The sequence below is a fragment of the Otolemur garnettii genome, unplaced genomic scaffold, assembly GCF_000181295.1.
Source record: "Otolemur garnettii isolate 467f Iridium unplaced genomic scaffold, OtoGar3 scaffold00209, whole genome shotgun sequence".
NCBI lineage: Eukaryota > Metazoa > Chordata > Mammalia > Primates > Galagidae > Otolemur > Otolemur garnettii.
In genome coordinates, this window is record NW_003852604.1 from 631,751 (window position 1) to 646,237 (window position 14,487).

General features: G+C 47.0%; 1 protein-coding gene across 1 annotated transcript in view; it reads left to right on the forward strand.

Moving 5' to 3' along the window:
- The window catches only part of SERPING1 (serpin family G member 1), a 17,005-nt gene extending 2,831 nt beyond the window's left edge, over window positions 1-14,174 (forward strand). The window contains exons 3-8 of the mRNA XM_012812457.2: window positions 1,144-1,603; window positions 4,221-4,355; window positions 6,279-6,482; window positions 6,679-6,818; window positions 10,333-10,552; window positions 13,668-14,174. Coding sequence (XP_012667911.1) covers window positions 1,144-1,603; window positions 4,221-4,355; window positions 6,279-6,482; window positions 6,679-6,818; window positions 10,333-10,552; window positions 13,668-13,921 — 1,413 coding nt within the window. The 3' untranslated portion in view covers window positions 13,922-14,174. The remainder of the gene's footprint in view (window positions 1-1,143; window positions 1,604-4,220; window positions 4,356-6,278; window positions 6,483-6,678; window positions 6,819-10,332; window positions 10,553-13,667) is intronic.
- The last annotated feature ends 313 nt before the right edge of the window (window positions 14,175-14,487 follow it).

The following is a 14,487-nucleotide window of genomic DNA, read 5'->3' on the forward strand; positions in this document are numbered from 1 at the left end:
GCCTTAGCTGCTTGAGCCACAGGCGCTGAGCCTGTATAGTTTCTCAGATGAGCGGACATTGACACTCGAGCTGGATGATTGTTGTTGAGGGGCTGTCCTGTGCCTTCTGAGATGTTCTACAGTATCTCTACTAGAGTCCAGCAGCATCTTCCCTGCTTCCTGCCTTAGGACAACCAAAAATACCTTCAGACATTGCTAAATATCCCTTGGGATTCAAAATTGTCTCAGAGTTATGGTCTATACTATTTCTATGCTATTTCTTTCTCCCTCTCTCCCTCCCTCCTTCTCTCTTCCCCTCTCCTTTCCTCTGTCCCTCCTTTCTTTCCTGCTTCCCTTGGTTCCTTCCTGTCAGAATGCTGATTGTTTTCAATACCAAGTAAAAGATTACAATGCATAGTTTGAAAAACCCTATTCTAAAGCAAGGGCCAGAAGTTCAAATGTCTGTATTGGCCAGGCAAGTGAGTCAAGATAGGTAACTATTTCTAAGAAATTATGAGAATGGGCTGGGGACAGTGGCTCATGCTTGTAATCTTAGCAGTCTGGGGGGCTGAGATGGGAGGATCACTTGAGGTCAGGAGTTCAAGACCAGCCTGAGCAAAAGTGAGACTCTATTTCTGCTAAAAATAGAAAAATCAGCTGAACATCATCACACACATGCCTGTAGTCCTAGCTATTTCTTGGGAAACTGAGGCAGGAGGATTGTTTGAGCCCAGGAGTTTGAGGTTCTGTGAGCTAGGCTGAGACCATGGCATTTTAGCCTGGGCAATAGAGTGAGATTCTGTCTCTAAAAAAAAGAAAAGAAAAGAAATTATGGGAACATAGACAAATGACAATTGACACTCAGCTTCAAAGTTTGGAAAATAATTTCCTACATGGCAATAATTGATCAGAGAGAACAGAATCCCTGAGGGCCCCTCACCTTCTGCATGGGATATTCCTGCTTCACCCTGCCCCACCCCTGTACTGCCCCCTCTCTGAAGGAATTCATGGTGGTGGCACTAGGGCAGGTTCCTCATCCACCATGCCGTTTCAGAAATAATTCTCTGGTACAGCGTTTTCCACATCCCATCTTCTCTTCCTGCTTGGAGTGTTTAAGAGGACTGTGCCTCACAGTAAGAAAAATGAAACTGTCTTGAATCACAGGATGGATCCTCCTCAAATCCAAATACTGCCAACTCCAGCTCTAGCTCCAGGGATCCAAAGAGCTTGCAAGAGGAAAGTGAAGGGAACATCGTGGAGAGAGATAGCTCCAATATTCTAACCACTCTGCATGCAGAAGAGAATTCCACATTGCCAAAGAACAACCCAGCAACCAGCTCAGCCACTGTGATAACAGCTGGCACCACTGGTCAACCTACCACCCTGCCAACTACCCAGCCCCCGACAGAGCCTCCTACCCAGCCCATGCCTGAGCCCTTCTGCCCAGAGCCTGGTGCTCTCTGCTCTGATCTGGAGACTCATTCTGCAGAAGCAGTGTTGGGGGAGGCCTTGGTAGATTTCTCCCTGAAACTCTACCAGGCCTTCTCAGCAGTGAAGAAGCCTGAGACCAACTTGGCCTTTTCCCCATTCAGCATCGCCAGCCTCCTCACTCAAGTCCTGCTTGGTAAGACCCTAATTGAATTCTCTCCGTGTTCTCCAGGTCTCTCTGTGACCCAACTCCCAGATGCTTTTTTTTTTTTTTTTTTGAGACAGAGTCTCACTATGTCACCCTCAGTAGACTGCCGTGGCATCACAGTTCACAGCAACTTCTAACTCTTGAGTGTAAACGATTCTCTTGCCTTAGTCTCCCAAGTAGCTAGGACTCTAGGCACCTGCCACAATGCCTGGCTATTTTTTTGTTGTTGTTGTAGTTGTCATTGTTGTTTTTAGCAGGCCTTGGCCAGGTTCAAACCTGCCAGCCCCGGTGTATGTGGCTAGCACCATAACCACTGAGCTACGGGCACCAAGCCCCAGATTCTTTCTGTAAAGCTATGCTTCTGTGAGGAAGCTGTAAAAATGGGGTATATTTGGGGAGAGTGGGGGCATATTTCTTCTCATTCTTTTTTTTTTTGTAGAGACAGAGTCTCACTTTTCGCCCTTGGTAGAGTACAGTGGAGTCGCTCCAGCAACCTCCAACTCCTGGGCTTAGGCGATTCTTCTGCCTCAGCCTCCCTAGTAGCTGGGACTACAGGTGCCTGCCACAACGCCCGGCTATTTTTTGTTGCAGTTTGGCCGGGGCTGGGTTTGAACCCGCCACCCTAGGTATATGGGGCCGGCGCCCTACTCACTGAGCCACAGGCACCTCCCTCTTCTCATTCTTGAACATTCCTTCGTTTAACAATGATTTCCTAGGCTGAGGCAAGGGGATCTTCTAGACACCACAGCACACTATACAGGGTGCAGAGTGAGACTCTGTCTCAAAAAAAATTAATAACAATGATTTTCTAACTCTGTGACCCAGGACAGATTACTTAACCTCTCTGAGCCTTGAGTCCTTATGTGTAAAGTGGTACTGGTGATACCTACCTCAAAAGGTAAAGAAGTAGATAGCCTGACTTGGTGGGAGGTCAAAAAAGTGTTTGTCCCACTGTCATTTGAGAGGTTACTGTGAAGTTCCATGTGGTAATCACCCCAGGAATGGCACAAACAAATTACTACAAGCAGCAGCAGTTGTCATTCCCAAGGGGGCATTCAAAGAAGGCTACAAGAGGCAATACAGTGGGTATATAAGAACCATTATTCCGACTTGCCACTTGTAGCACAGTGGTTACGGTGCCAGCCACATACACCAAGCTCGGCAGGTTCAAACCCAGCCTGGTCTAGCTAAACAACAATGACAACTGTGTCAAAAAATAGCCGGGCATTGTGGCAGGTGCCTGTAGTCCCAGCTACTTGGGAGGCTGAGGCAAGAGAATCGCTTAAGCCCAAGAGTTTGAGGTTGCTGTGAGCTGTGACACCACAGCACTCTACTGAGGGTGACATAGTGAGACTCTGTCTCAAAAAAAAAAAGGACCATTATTCTGAGGTCTCAGAATCCCAGTGTCTCTCTTAGATGCCAGTGGCACCCTTCTCCCCAGTTACCGCAACAGACATTGCCAAAGGTCTCCTGGGAGGCACATTCCATTCAACTGATTTCAGTTACTTTCTTTATTGTTCCCCAAAATACAACACAAGTCCTTCTACATCCACCATATATTAGCTCTCTGCCCTTAAATGAATGGACTACCAAATCTCTCTCTCTTTTTTTTTTGAGATGGAGTCTCACTATGTCACCTTGAGTAGAGTGCCATGGTGTCATAGCTCACAGCGACCTCAAACTCTTGGGCTTACGCGATTCTCTTGCCTCAGTCTCCCAAGTAGCTGGGACTACAGGCACCTGCTACAAGACCTAGCTATTTTTTTGTTGCAGTTGTCATTGTTGTTTAGCTTGCTCATGCCAGGTTTGAACCTGCCAGCATTGGTGTCTGTGGCCGGTGCCCTACCCACTAAGTGACGGGCTCTGCCAGAGTACCAAATCTCTTAAACCTCAGTTTCCTTGCCTGTATAGCAGGAATAGTAATTGTCCTACATAAAAGACTATGGTAAAGATTCAAAACCATGATATGGGAGAAGCCCTTAGGAGATCTAGAACCAAGTGAAATGCTCAATAGATTTTAGCTGTTATTACACAGAAGACACGTACAATACATATTTAATAATGAATAGCTGAAGTGGACGGTGCCTGTGGCTCAAGGAGTAGGACACTGGCCCCATATGCCAAGGGTGTTCAAACCCAGCATGGGCAAAAAAACTGCAAAAAAAAAAAAAAAACGGAATAGCTGAAGTGATATTGTGTATCCGTTCTCTTTTATGATTATCTGATTTCTCTTCTAAATAGTAATCTGGTGTCGCTGCCCATGGGGCAAATCTTTGTAAACCCAAACCAACTAAGTAATAGTTAATGCAGAACAGCCAGTGATTGGTTGGACATGGCTTTGAAAGATGAGCAGGATTTAAACAGGTAGAGAAAAGGGGGGAGGAGAGTAGTGAAAGCCTAACTTTGTGATTATTCATAATTCCCACACCCCTGCCTTTCTCACATAGATATTATCTTCCGGAGAACAAAGATTCTTCCTTACATCTTTGATCCACAGCATAGCCGGGAACACCTTCCATTCCAGCCTGGTCCCTCAACCCTGGTCCCAAATGGTGGATCTCCCACCCTGCCTGCAAGTGTCCCTCACCTCTGCCTTTTGTTATAGGGGCTGGAAACAGCACCAGAAGAAACCTAGAGAGTGTCCTCTCCTACCCTGAGGACTTCACCTGTGTCCACCAGGCACTGAAGACCTTCAAGTCCAAAGGCGTCACCTCAGTCTCTCAGATCTTCCACAGCCCAGGTGAGTACCCAGGGAGGAGCAGCAGCTGCAGAGGAGGGTCCTGAAGGGATTACGGGATGGGGACCCAGCACCAGCACTGGGGAAGATAGGACAGAGGGAATGTTGAAGCTGGACTATCAGGGACAGGCTGCAGAGCAGGTGAGGGCCTTGGAGAAGTTTCTAATAGCTCTGGGAGCTGTACTGTTCCTCTGGTGAGACCTTGGGCAAGTCATTTGCTTGCATCAACTCCTTTCAGAATACACTATCCTCATGCATTTCTGAATAGATAGGGCAAGAGACTGGGCAGGTGGCTCATGCCTGTAATCTTAGCACTCTGGGAGGCCTAAGTGGAAGGATCCCTGGAGCTCAGGAGTTTGAGACCAGCCTGAGCAGGAACAAGACCCCATTTCTCCTAAAAATAGAAAAATTAGCCAGGTATTATGATGGGAACCTGTGGTCCCAGCTACTTGGGAGCTGAGGCAGGAGGCTCCCTTGAGCCCAGGAGCTTCAACTTGCAATGAGCTCTGGATGATGATGCCACTGCACTCCAACCTGGGTCACAGAAAGAGACTCCATCTCAAAAAAAAGAAAGAAAGAAAGAAAGAAAAAATAATAGAAAATAATAGAGCTAGAGAGTTAGAGTTATAGACATAAAATACCCATAACATTTTTGGGTCAAAGGAGTCTTGGGACTCTGTATTTTTGTGTTTTTTGAATTCGTTATCATTTACATGTATTGTTATTACCTAGGTAATAATGGTAATAAAGAGTGATAAGAAGTTTGTAAAAGGATCTAATGTGGTTGTTTTCAAACTTTATCCCTCAGAGCCCTAGAGTTCTGCAGAGCTGCTTCAGGAGTCCAGTGGGAGCAGGGTCATGGGGAGGTGGAGTGGTGGGGAGTGGGGGCACCCTTCCTACAAGCGGGAGAGTGCCAGCGGGGCTCTGACTGCTCACCTACCCTCTACCAGGGCCTTTTTATACCAGGGGCTTCAGACATGACTTTATTTGAAAACACACTTTGGCTGATGCTTTATAAGGTTTAAAAACCATAGTTCTTATTTAAACCCCCTCCCCCATTTTAGAAAAAGGAAAATGTTTGCCTCAGGCTTTTTTTTGAAAAAAAACTATGAAAACAATATTCATTCATTATAGAAAACTGAGAAAATAATAGAGAAAAAAAAGGGAAAAAAACAAGAAAAATCCCCTATCACCTCATCATCTAAAAAACACTCCTTTTAGATGTGGTAATACGGCTCAGAGATACTCATGAAATGCTGAAGTGAATTATTACTTATAAAGCTATAAGTCTGCTTTATCCTCTGTCTTGCTAGGTTGATGAAAAATACTGTCTCTTGACTATATTTTAAGCTTGCATTCAATACATTAGGGCTTTTGTCCCCCTCTCAGGCCTGCCCTGGGGTTGTGCCCAGGTTCTTGGTCTCATGCTATACCTCATTATCAGCAAAGCCTGGGGAAACATCTTTAATCTGTTTAGCACAGGATGGATTTCTCTCTCAATACTGTTTTCTTGAGTGGATTGAAGTCTTTTGGAGAGCAAAAACCAGGAAGTTTTGTCACAAGCTTCCACTGAGGCCAGGAAGCAGAGTCTGTTCCCTGATAAATTAAAAGAAGAAAGAAGGAAAAACACAGGCAAGTGGAAGTTAATATCTCAGAAGAGTTAGCATCTTGCCAAGCCATGGTCACATGGCAAGCCGAGGCAGCGAGGGTGTAGGAGCAGCTCTCCTGTTCTTAGTTCGGGTTTTGCCTATTTGGGGCCTTATGCCACATCTATAAGAGGAGTGGACTGGACCTTGCTCCAACATGCTGTGTTCAGTAGAATCAGCAGAAAGAGCCATGGAAAGCATGTTACTCTCAGCACTTGCTCTTGGAAGGGGAAGAGGTATTCAAGGGACTCATGCCTCTCCCTCTCATCCTGTCCTCCAGACCTGGCCATAAGGGACACTTTTGTGAACGCCTCTCAGAGTCTATATGGCAGCAGCCCCAGAGTCCTGGGCAATGACAGTGATGCCAACTTGGAATTTGTCAACAACTGGGTGGCCGAGAACACCAATCACAAGATCAGGCAGCTGCTGGACAGCCTGCCTTTGGACACTCGCCTTGTCCTCCTCAATGCCGTCTACCTGAGTGGTAAGGGGGCCCTTGGCTAGGTGGTCTTCCCATCCTGGCTTCCTCTTTCCCTCCTGGTTTCAAAGCCCACCAAGCCCCAAGTTCCACCACCAGATCCTAGGATATTTGTGTTCCCTTTGCTAAAAAGGCCTTTAGCTCCTCTTCTTCCTTTTTCTGCCTGATTTAGAGCAATGCTTTCCCTCTTTCTTCCTTCCAGCCAAGTGGAAGACAGCATTTTCTCAAAGTAAAACCAGGATGGAGCCCTTTTACTTCAAAGACTCTGTTAGAAAAGTGCCAATGATGAATAGCAAGAAGTATCCTATGACCCATTTCATTGACCCAACTTTGAAGGCCAAGGTAGGTTCTTGACACTTCCCACTCCTGTTTCAGACCCATCTGAGTGTCCTGATTTCTTTTCTGCTATGGTCCCATCATTTGGGGGGAAACTCTTACGAATTCATCAGTTTTACTCCTCCCATCTGTGTTTCCACCCTGTCTCTTCTCCTTCTCCTTTCTCCAGCCTTGGCCGAGGCAGGCATTGTATGTTTTAGGGTGGAAGACAGGATTCTAAAGTTTCTTCATGCATCTCTACTGCATCAAATGGCAAAAAGTAAGTCGTGTTCCTGTTCTGTGCATCTGTTTCTCTTTCTAGTCAACCCACCAGGAGACCCTGGTGGCTCAGCAAGTCCTGTGTACATGTGTGTACCATATGCATGTGTGCACGTTATAGGTATATCCATGTATATGCATATGTGTGGTAAGTGCATGAGTTGCACATGTGTTAAATAGCTTACATTCCTTAGGAGAAACTGAACACATATAACTTGAATGAGTAGAGAGGGACAGAAAATAAAATATGGAACCCAGAGTATTCTCCTAAGTAAACTATTTCACGGCCAGTGACCAGATATTTCTGCTTTGTTAAGACAGCAAAACAAAGACCGGTGAGATGGAAAACAAGGGGAGACACCCAATGTCTCAGTCCCAGGCTGAGCAGTAAAGACTCTGCTCCTGGAACATGCCAGGCTGGTTTCCACCTTGGGAGTTTTCACTTAGCTTTTCCCTCTGCCTGATCATTCCTCACGTGGACCTTCACATAGCTTGTTCCTTCTGGTCACTGGGTGTCAGCTCAAAGATTACCTTGGTGGAGAGAGAGGACGTCTCCCCCTTAAAGAAGCTTCCCTCTCACGCTGTAACAGTGCCTTCTTTTATTATAGTCACAGTATCATCCTCACCTGAAAATTGCCATTTATTTGCTTATTTGATAACTATTTTCTGTCTCCCTGAGATATTGTCTGTCTACTTGGATAAGGAACCCTGTCCTGTTTCCTTCTATATCTATGGTGCCAAGAACAATGGTGCCTATAAGGGATGCTCATTCAGTGTTTGCAGAATGCATAAATGGATGACAGAGAGAGCCCCAAATGGAACTATCACTTAGTACGAGTGGCTAGAAGACTGCATGGGGGTTACTCTGACCGTTCTTTCCTCATTTACTTATCCCATTCATGCACTTATCCACCTATCCATTCATACCTATCCAATGTATTTTGGCCATTCATGACTCATTTAACAGAACCTGAGCATGTATAAGGCACAGGAGAGTGAGTGTTTGAGACATGTTCCCGGCATCACTCTGACCTAGGATAAAGGGTGGAGGGATCATCATAAATATTATCTTTTTTGAGACAGAGCCTCAAGCTGTCACCCTGGGTAGAGTGCTATGGCATCACAATTCACAGCAACCTCCAACTCCTAGGCTCAAGCGAGTCTCCTGCCTCAGCCTCCCAAGTAGCTGGGACCATAGGCGCCCCAAATGCCCGGCTATTTTTTGGTTGCAGCTGTCATTGTTGTTTGGCAGGCCTGGGCTGGATTTGAACCTGCCACCTTAGGTGTATGTGGCTGGTGCCTTAGTCGCTTGAGCCACAGGCGCCGAGCCCGTAAATATTATTTTAATGCCAGAGGAGGAGGAGGAATTTTATGCACAAAAACTATTATTTGGCCAGGTGCTGTGGCTCATGCCTGTAATCCTAGCACTCTGGGTGGCCAAGGTGGATGGATTGCCCTGAGCTCCCACGTTCCAGACCACCCTGAGCAAGAGCGAGACCCTATCTCTAAAAATAGCCAGGCACTGTGGTAGGCACCTGTGGTCCCAACTAGTTGGAAGGCTGAAGCAAGAGAATCTCTTGTGTCCAAGAGTTGGAGGTTGCTGTGAGCTATGAGGCTCTCTACTGAGGGTAACAAAGTGAGACTCTGTCAAAACAAACAAACAAAAAAACCCCACATTATTTACAATTCCTTGGATTTTAACAACAACAAAATAAATAGCCGGGTGTTCTGGCAGGCGCCTATAGTACCAGCTACTCAAGAGGCTGAGGCAAAAGAATTGCCTAAGCCCAGGAGTTGAAGATTGCTGTGACCTGTGATGCTATAGCACTCTACAGAGGGCAATGAAGTAAGACTTTGTCTCTAAAAAATAAAAATAAAAATTCCTTCGGTTTTAAACAGACATTTAATTTAAAGTTTTAACATTATAGAAGTTTTACTTAGGCCTTTAAATTTTTTTTTGATTTTTTTTTTTTTTTTTTTTTTTTGAGGCAGAGTCATACTCTGTTGTCCAGGCTAGAATGCCATGGCATTAGCCCAGCTCTTAACAACCTCAAACTCCTGGGTTTAAGCTATCCTCCTGCCTCAGCCTCCTGAGTAGCTGGGACTACAGGTGCTTGCCACCACCAGACTCAGCTAATTTTCTCTTTTTGGTAGAGACAGGGTGGTCTCTCCAAGGCAGGTTCTTGCTCGGCTGGTTTCAAACTCCTGAGCACAAGGGATCCTCCCGCCTTGGCTTTCCAGAGTGCTAGGATTACACGTGTGAGCCACTGCTCCTGGCCTAGGCCTTTTAATTTTAAGCTGAGCTTGCTACGTTATTTATAATAGAGTAATTTTTACATAAAAAAAACACCAAACTATGCCAGGCATGGTGGCTCACACTTATAATCCTAGCATTCTAAGAGGCTGAGATGAGAAGATCACTTTTGCTCTGGAATTCGAGACCTCAAACTCTTGGGCTCAAATGATCCTCTTGCCTCAGCTCCTGAGTAGCTGGGACTAGAAGAGCCTACCACAATGCTCAACTATTTTTAGAGATGGGGTCTTGCTCTTGCTCAGGCTGGTCTTGACATCCTGAACTTAGAGTGCTAGGCTTATAGGTTTAAGCCATCACACACAGCTGAGAACCCCTGTACTAAACTTGTGGGTCCTACGCTTCTCCCATTCTTTTTTTTGGCCTTCAGTTGAAAGTCCTTCTAATAGCAATCTAGAAAGGTAGCTAAGATCAGCCATGAATGATCTTCAATGCCACATTCAGAAACTTGTACTTACTCTCAAAGGTAGCGAAGCACCATCCATAGTTCTTAAAGGAACTGACCTGATAACTCTGGTGGTATGTTGTCTGTGTTATATACTGTCCATATAACATGCTTGGAAAGAAGGGAAGGCAGGTGGCACCTGTGGCAAGGAGTAGGGCGCCAGCCTCATATACCAGAGGTGGTGGGTTCAAACCCAGCCTCGGCCAAAAAAAAAAACCGCAAACAAGAAAGGAAGGCGGCTCAGAGAGAGCAAACACTTGCCCATATTATGTAATGAGTCAGTGGTAAAGTCAGGGTGTAATCAACAACTCGTGTTCACTCCACCTTCCCTCACCCGCACAGAGTCAGACCAGCACTGTTCACCCAGTGGGGTATCCCATTTCCTGGCAATGTCTGGAATAGTATAGATCATAGCAGCCAACTGCAGGACAGCCTTGGGACACAGAGGACAGGGGTCAGGAGAGCTGGGGTAGGAAGACTGAAAAGGTACCTGTCTTATTCTCTAGGTGGGGCAGCTGCAGCTCTCACACAACCTGAGCTTGGTGCTCCTGGTGCCCCAGAGCCTGAAACACCATCTCGAAGACATGGAGCAGGCTCTCAACCCCACTGTGCTAAAGGCCATCATGAGGAAGTTGGAGATGTCCAAATTCCACCCCACTCTGCTAATGATGCCCCGCATCAAAGTGAAGACCAGCCAGGACATGCTGTCAGTCATGGAGAAGCTGGGTGAGCTCCGGCAGCGAGGGGTTACTCTCAGGCCATCAGAGGAGAAAAAGGAGATCCCTAAAATGTGGTCAAAATTCTCTAGAATATTTTTGATATCCATGATCTCAGGTTGTTCCTCAATCTGGTGAGTTAGAGGGGCAGGTGCTATTATCCTATTGGGCCATTGAAGAAACCAAGACTTGGAAACTTTATATGACTTACCCCAAATTTCCACGACTTATTCATTAAGCTAGGTAGAGGCAAACCAAAATGCCAGTCCAGGTCTTCAGCTCTTGTGACGGTTTCCACTGTGGTTCATGGCAATGTAGGCAGTGGGACAAGTGACCAGGGTGGGTTACAGTTATAGATGCTCCTTCCCCAGAGACATTTTTCAGCAGTCAACCACACCATGGGATGGTTAAGAGGCTCTCTGGATGTGAGGGTCTGGAGGCTTCTGAGGTGAAGAGAGGCAACAGAGACTCCACTGACCTCTGACCTCAGGTCTGGCTTTGCTACTTCATGTCCTGTTAGAGAACGTGACCACCAAACACATGATCTCATTTCCTAGTACAATGGCATCTGTAAAGGAAGAATGAACTGTTTTTATCTACACTTCTGACCACCCAAAGTGTGGGGTGTTTTCTCCACACCAAGTAGTTCTTTAATTTTGTGGGGACACCCAAGGCGTCCTACAATTCAGTTCAATTCTGACACTGTCTCCCTGAGGTAACGTCATCCCACAGGTTAAGGGCTCAGTCCCACAAGACTGTTCCCCACTGCAGACACCCGTTACAAGACCAAGTTGTTGGGGAGACTCAATGGCTCATGCCTATAATCCTTACACTCTTGAAAGGAGACTGAGGCAAGAGGATTGCTTGAGCTCAGGAGTTGGAGAACAGCCTGACCAAGAGTAAGACCCTGTCTATACTAAATAGAAAAATTAACCAGGTGTTATGGCAGGCACTGGGCTATTTGGGAGGCTGAGGCAGGAGAATCACTTGAGCCCAGGAGTTTGAGGTTGCTGTGAACTAGGCTGATGCCATTCAGCCCAGGTGACAGAGAGAGATCCTGTTTCAAAAATAAAAATAAAATCGGGAGGCTTGGCACCCGTAGCACAGTGGTTATGGTGCCAGCCACATACACCTGAGCTGGGGGGTTCAGATCCAGCCTGGGCCCACCAAACAACAATGATGGCTGCAACCAAAAAATAGCTGGGCATTGTGGCAGGTGCCTGTAGTCCCAGCTACTTGGGAGAGAGGCAGTAGACTTGCTTGAGCTCAGGAGTTGGAAGTTGCTGTGAGCTGTGATGCCATAGCACTCTACCCAGGGTGACAGCTTGAGGCTCTGTCTCAAAAAAAAATATATATATATATAGCCGGGCATTATGGTGGGTGCCTATAGTCCCAGCTACTTGGGAGGCTGAGGCAAGAGGATCGCTTAAGCCCAGGAGTTTAAGGTTGCTATGAGCTGTGACACCATGGCACTCTACCTAGGGTAACATAGTGAGACTCTGTCTCGAAAATAAATAAATAAATAAATAAATATAAAATAAAATAAAATTGGGAGGCTGAGGCAAGAGAATCACTTGAGCCCAAGAGTTTGGGGTTGCTGTAAGCTGTGAGGCCACAGTATTCTACTGAGGATGACAAAGTGAAACTCTGTCTCAAAAAAAAATAATATAAAATAAAACAGGTTGTCACTTGTGCTTCTGACCAACTGGCTATAAATCAGAGGTTCCCACAACTCCCTCCTAGGATGGGATTATTTACTAAAATGGCTACAAAAGTCAGAGAAACACTTAGTTGTTCATTGGTTTACCGTAAATACATATATAAAGCCTGTGATAAAGGAAACAGAGGAACAGCCAGATGAGATGCACGGGGCAAAGTCTGGAAGGGATCTGGGTGCAGGAGCTTCTATGCTGCGGAGCTGGGATATGCCACCCTCCTGCCATGTGTGTTTATCGCCCCAGAAGCTCTCAGAACCCTGTGCTTTAGGGATTTAAATGGTGACATGATGGATTACTAACTCGATCTCCAGCTCCTCTCCCCTCCCCAAAGGATAGGGTGTGGGGCTAAAAGTGCCAAGCTTCTGCCATGGCTTGGTCTTTATGGTGACCAGCTCCCATCCAGAAGCCAATAAGAGTCACCTCCTTAACACGACAGGTGTTCCTATCACCCAGGACATTCCAAGGGAGTTAGGAGCTCTATTTAGGAACTGGGGCAAAGGGCCAAATACTAGAGCAAAAGACGCTCTTAGCACCCCATCTTTGTAGAAATTACAAGTGTTTTAGGAGCTCTGTGTCAGGATGGGGACAAAGACCAATATATCCACGTCTCGCTATTGCACGGCATCACAGCCTTCTATAGTCTCATTTATGATACATGAACTATCTCTAATACGTTTCCTTGTTTCCAAGGTCCTAGTAAGCGAGGAAGCAAAGACATCATTTTTCAGAATTTCCTTTTTTTTTTTTTTTTTTTTTTTTGAGATGGGGGGTCTCAGTCTTGCTCAAACTGGTCTTTTTTTTTTTTTGAGACAGAGCCTCAAGCCGTCCCCCTGGGCAGAGTGCCGTGGCATCACAGCTCACGGCAACCTCCAACTCCTGGGCTCAAGCGAGTCTCCTGCCTCCGCCTCCCAAGTAGCTGGGACCACAGGCGCCCGCCACAACGCCCGGCCATTTTCTGGCTGCAGTCATCATTGTTGTTTGGCGGGTCCGGGCTGGGGATTCGAACCCGCCACCCTAGGTGTACGTGGCTGGCGCCTTAGCCGGTTGAGCCACAGGCGCCGAGCCGCTCAAACTGGTCTTAAAACTCCTGAGCTCAGGCAATCCACCCACCTCAGCCTCCCAGAGTGTTAGCATTACAGGCCTGAGCCACCGCCCTGGCTAGGGGTTTCCTTTGTTTAGGGCTGGGGGCAAAGCTTCCCCCCTGTTGAGAGGGAGTGGCGTTTAGACCCACTGACAGAGGCTCTCACACACTAGACCACAAGACGCGGTATATAACCTGACAAGGGAGGAGGAGGAAGAGAGCGTGGGACTCAGGGTAAATTCCCAAAACTTCAGGACAAAGGTCTCTATCAGCTAAGGGTTTCACACTGGTCTCTCACTCTTGGTTTTTCTCTGCTTTTTTCCTAGAATTCTTTGACTTTTCTTATGACCTCGACCTATGTGGGCTGACCAAGGACCCGGATCTCGCGGTCTCTGCGATGCAGCACCAGTCGGTGCTGGAGCTGACAGAGACTGGGGTGGAGGCCGCCGCGGCGTCCTCCGTCTCTGTGGCCCGCACCTTGCTGGTGTTTGAAGTGCAGCAGCCGTTCCTCTTCCTGCTCTGGGACAACCAGCACAAGTACCCTGTCTTCATGGGGCGGGTTTATGACCCCAGGGCCTAAGACCTCCAGGGGCCAGGTTCGGGTGAGCTGAAGCTCTCTCAGAGGCAGCACTGCTGCTGCCTGCCTGGTCTTACCCCTGCCAGTGTCTTCTGTCTGCCACCTAAAGGGCCCCCTCAGGGTCTGACAAAGGGACCTCCTGCTATCAGCACTTCCCCATGGCTCTGCCATGCTCTCTACGCCACTTTATACAGCTTTGCAGCTTCTTCTGGTTCAAGTTCGTCATACTCTACAAATAAAACCTGGTAGACCATGACTTCCTTTATGGTGTCAGCCACTTCAATATTAGAGGACAAGAACTACCAGGGCTCCTCTACCAGCTAGCTGGTGCTGTGTAGTAAGTCACTCTAAGCTTAGGGGCTTAAAACAGCCACCTTGGCCAGGCACAGTGGCTCTTGCCTGTAATCCTAGCACTCTGGGAGGCTGAGGCAGGGGGATTGCTTGACCTTGAGGAGTTCCAGACCAGCCTAGGCAAAAGCAAGACCCCATCTCTAAAAAATAGCCCAGCGTTATGGGCACCTATAGTTCTAGCTACTTGGGAAGCTGGGGCAAGAGGGTCACTTGAACCC